General features: G+C 42.1%; 1 protein-coding gene across 1 annotated transcript; it reads right to left on the minus strand.

The window, feature by feature from the left end:
• Nucleotides 1-201: 201 nt before the first annotated feature.
• LOC6632992 (uncharacterized) lies at nucleotides 202-1,089 on the minus strand. The gene is made up of 2 exons (XM_002056457.4): nucleotides 934-1,089; nucleotides 202-877 (listed from the first exon to the last, which is right to left on the minus strand). The coding sequence occupies exons 1-2, from the start codon at nucleotides 980-982 to the stop codon at nucleotides 471-473; spliced, it is 456 nt and encodes a 151-aa protein (XP_002056493.2). The 5' UTR covers nucleotides 983-1,089; the 3' UTR covers nucleotides 202-470.
• Nucleotides 1,090-1,331: the final 242 nt, after the last annotated feature.

Genomic DNA, 1,331 nt, shown 5'->3' on the forward strand with positions numbered 1-1,331 from the left:
ATATATTTCTCAGTTCGTAGGGAAAACTTAACGAGTTTCTCAAAACTCAACCGAATTGAAACTCGAGCGGAAAATTTTTTTATTTCAGAAATGGTTTGGTGGAAAGCATAAAATGATCTTAAATAGGGAGATGCCAACTTAGAGTTAAGTTTAAAATGAGTATAGAATCATAAATTCAGATGTGTTAATACTTTATATCGATGGTATTTAATATTTGCCTATTTTTCTTTATTAATCATACATAAGTATATACAAATATAAAATACAATGGAAATAATTGCCTCTACAAGCTTAGCGGGTTATCTTCAAGTGTGTTTCTTTCTAGCCTCTTGTGGCTAAATCGTGGCTATATATTTAACATTGAACTAACAACAGCTTTTATAAATATAATACTTGGCATGTAGCACAATAATAAAAATGCTATAAAATATAGTTGAATAAGCGAATCTCAACTTGATTTCTTGTCGTGCTTAAGTTCCATTCCAAATATTGGCCAGCTGCAGCACAAATGCAGGCACTGTCAACTGTTGCTGCTGCTGCCGCAGTTGCTGGGAAGGGCTTTTGGCTTTGGCTGCGGTCGAATCTGGCGATGGATCTGCCACACGCTTGGCGGCGCATTGATAGACATAATTAGCCCTGCTCACCGCGGGAGCCGCTGTCCAGGCGACTGTTGCATTGGAGCCATGCAGCTGGTTGCCTGCTGCCACATGGCTGTCAGCTGTGCGCCGCAAAGCTGTTGGGCCCGCGCAGCTGCCTGTGTCGGCCAACCAGGGAGTGGCTGGCCGCGATGGCTGCCACATGTGGCGTGCGGCAAGCACCTCAGCTGCTGCTTCCGCACGCAGCGATTGCCTGAGGCAATGTCCGTTTATTGTCAATGCTGTGGGCATTCAATTGAGCTGATTTCGGCAGCACAGAGGCAATTGCAGCACTTACCTAAACATTGGCTTAGCCACCAAATGCACAGCAAATGTAGCTGCATCATGAGCCAAATTTCTGAATCGATATATGCTTTCGAAGTTTTCGGCTCAGTCTCGGAGCAGTCGTCAATGTTGCCTGACTAATTCAAGGACTGCTACTTATTGTTGGGCAAAGTTTATATAATACTTTATCTTTTGACATGTTTTTCAAAGCAAGCTTCGACGCGTTTTCGCAATTCGCTTCTTTTGCATTTTATTTTGAGACGCGTTGTTGTCGCTCTTGAAACTAAATCCATTTAAATTGACGCATTGACAATTGTTTTACCAATTCGATTGCATTTGTTTCTTGTTGTTGCAGTTGTTGTCGCACAAGTGCGACAACTTTTTTGAAATTCAGCTTCTTTGGCGATTATA

The sequence above is a fragment of the Drosophila virilis genome, chromosome 2 (assembly GCF_030788295.1).
Source record: "Drosophila virilis strain 15010-1051.87 chromosome 2, Dvir_AGI_RSII-ME, whole genome shotgun sequence".
In the NCBI taxonomy this organism is placed as follows: Eukaryota; Metazoa; Arthropoda; class Insecta; order Diptera; family Drosophilidae; genus Drosophila; species Drosophila virilis.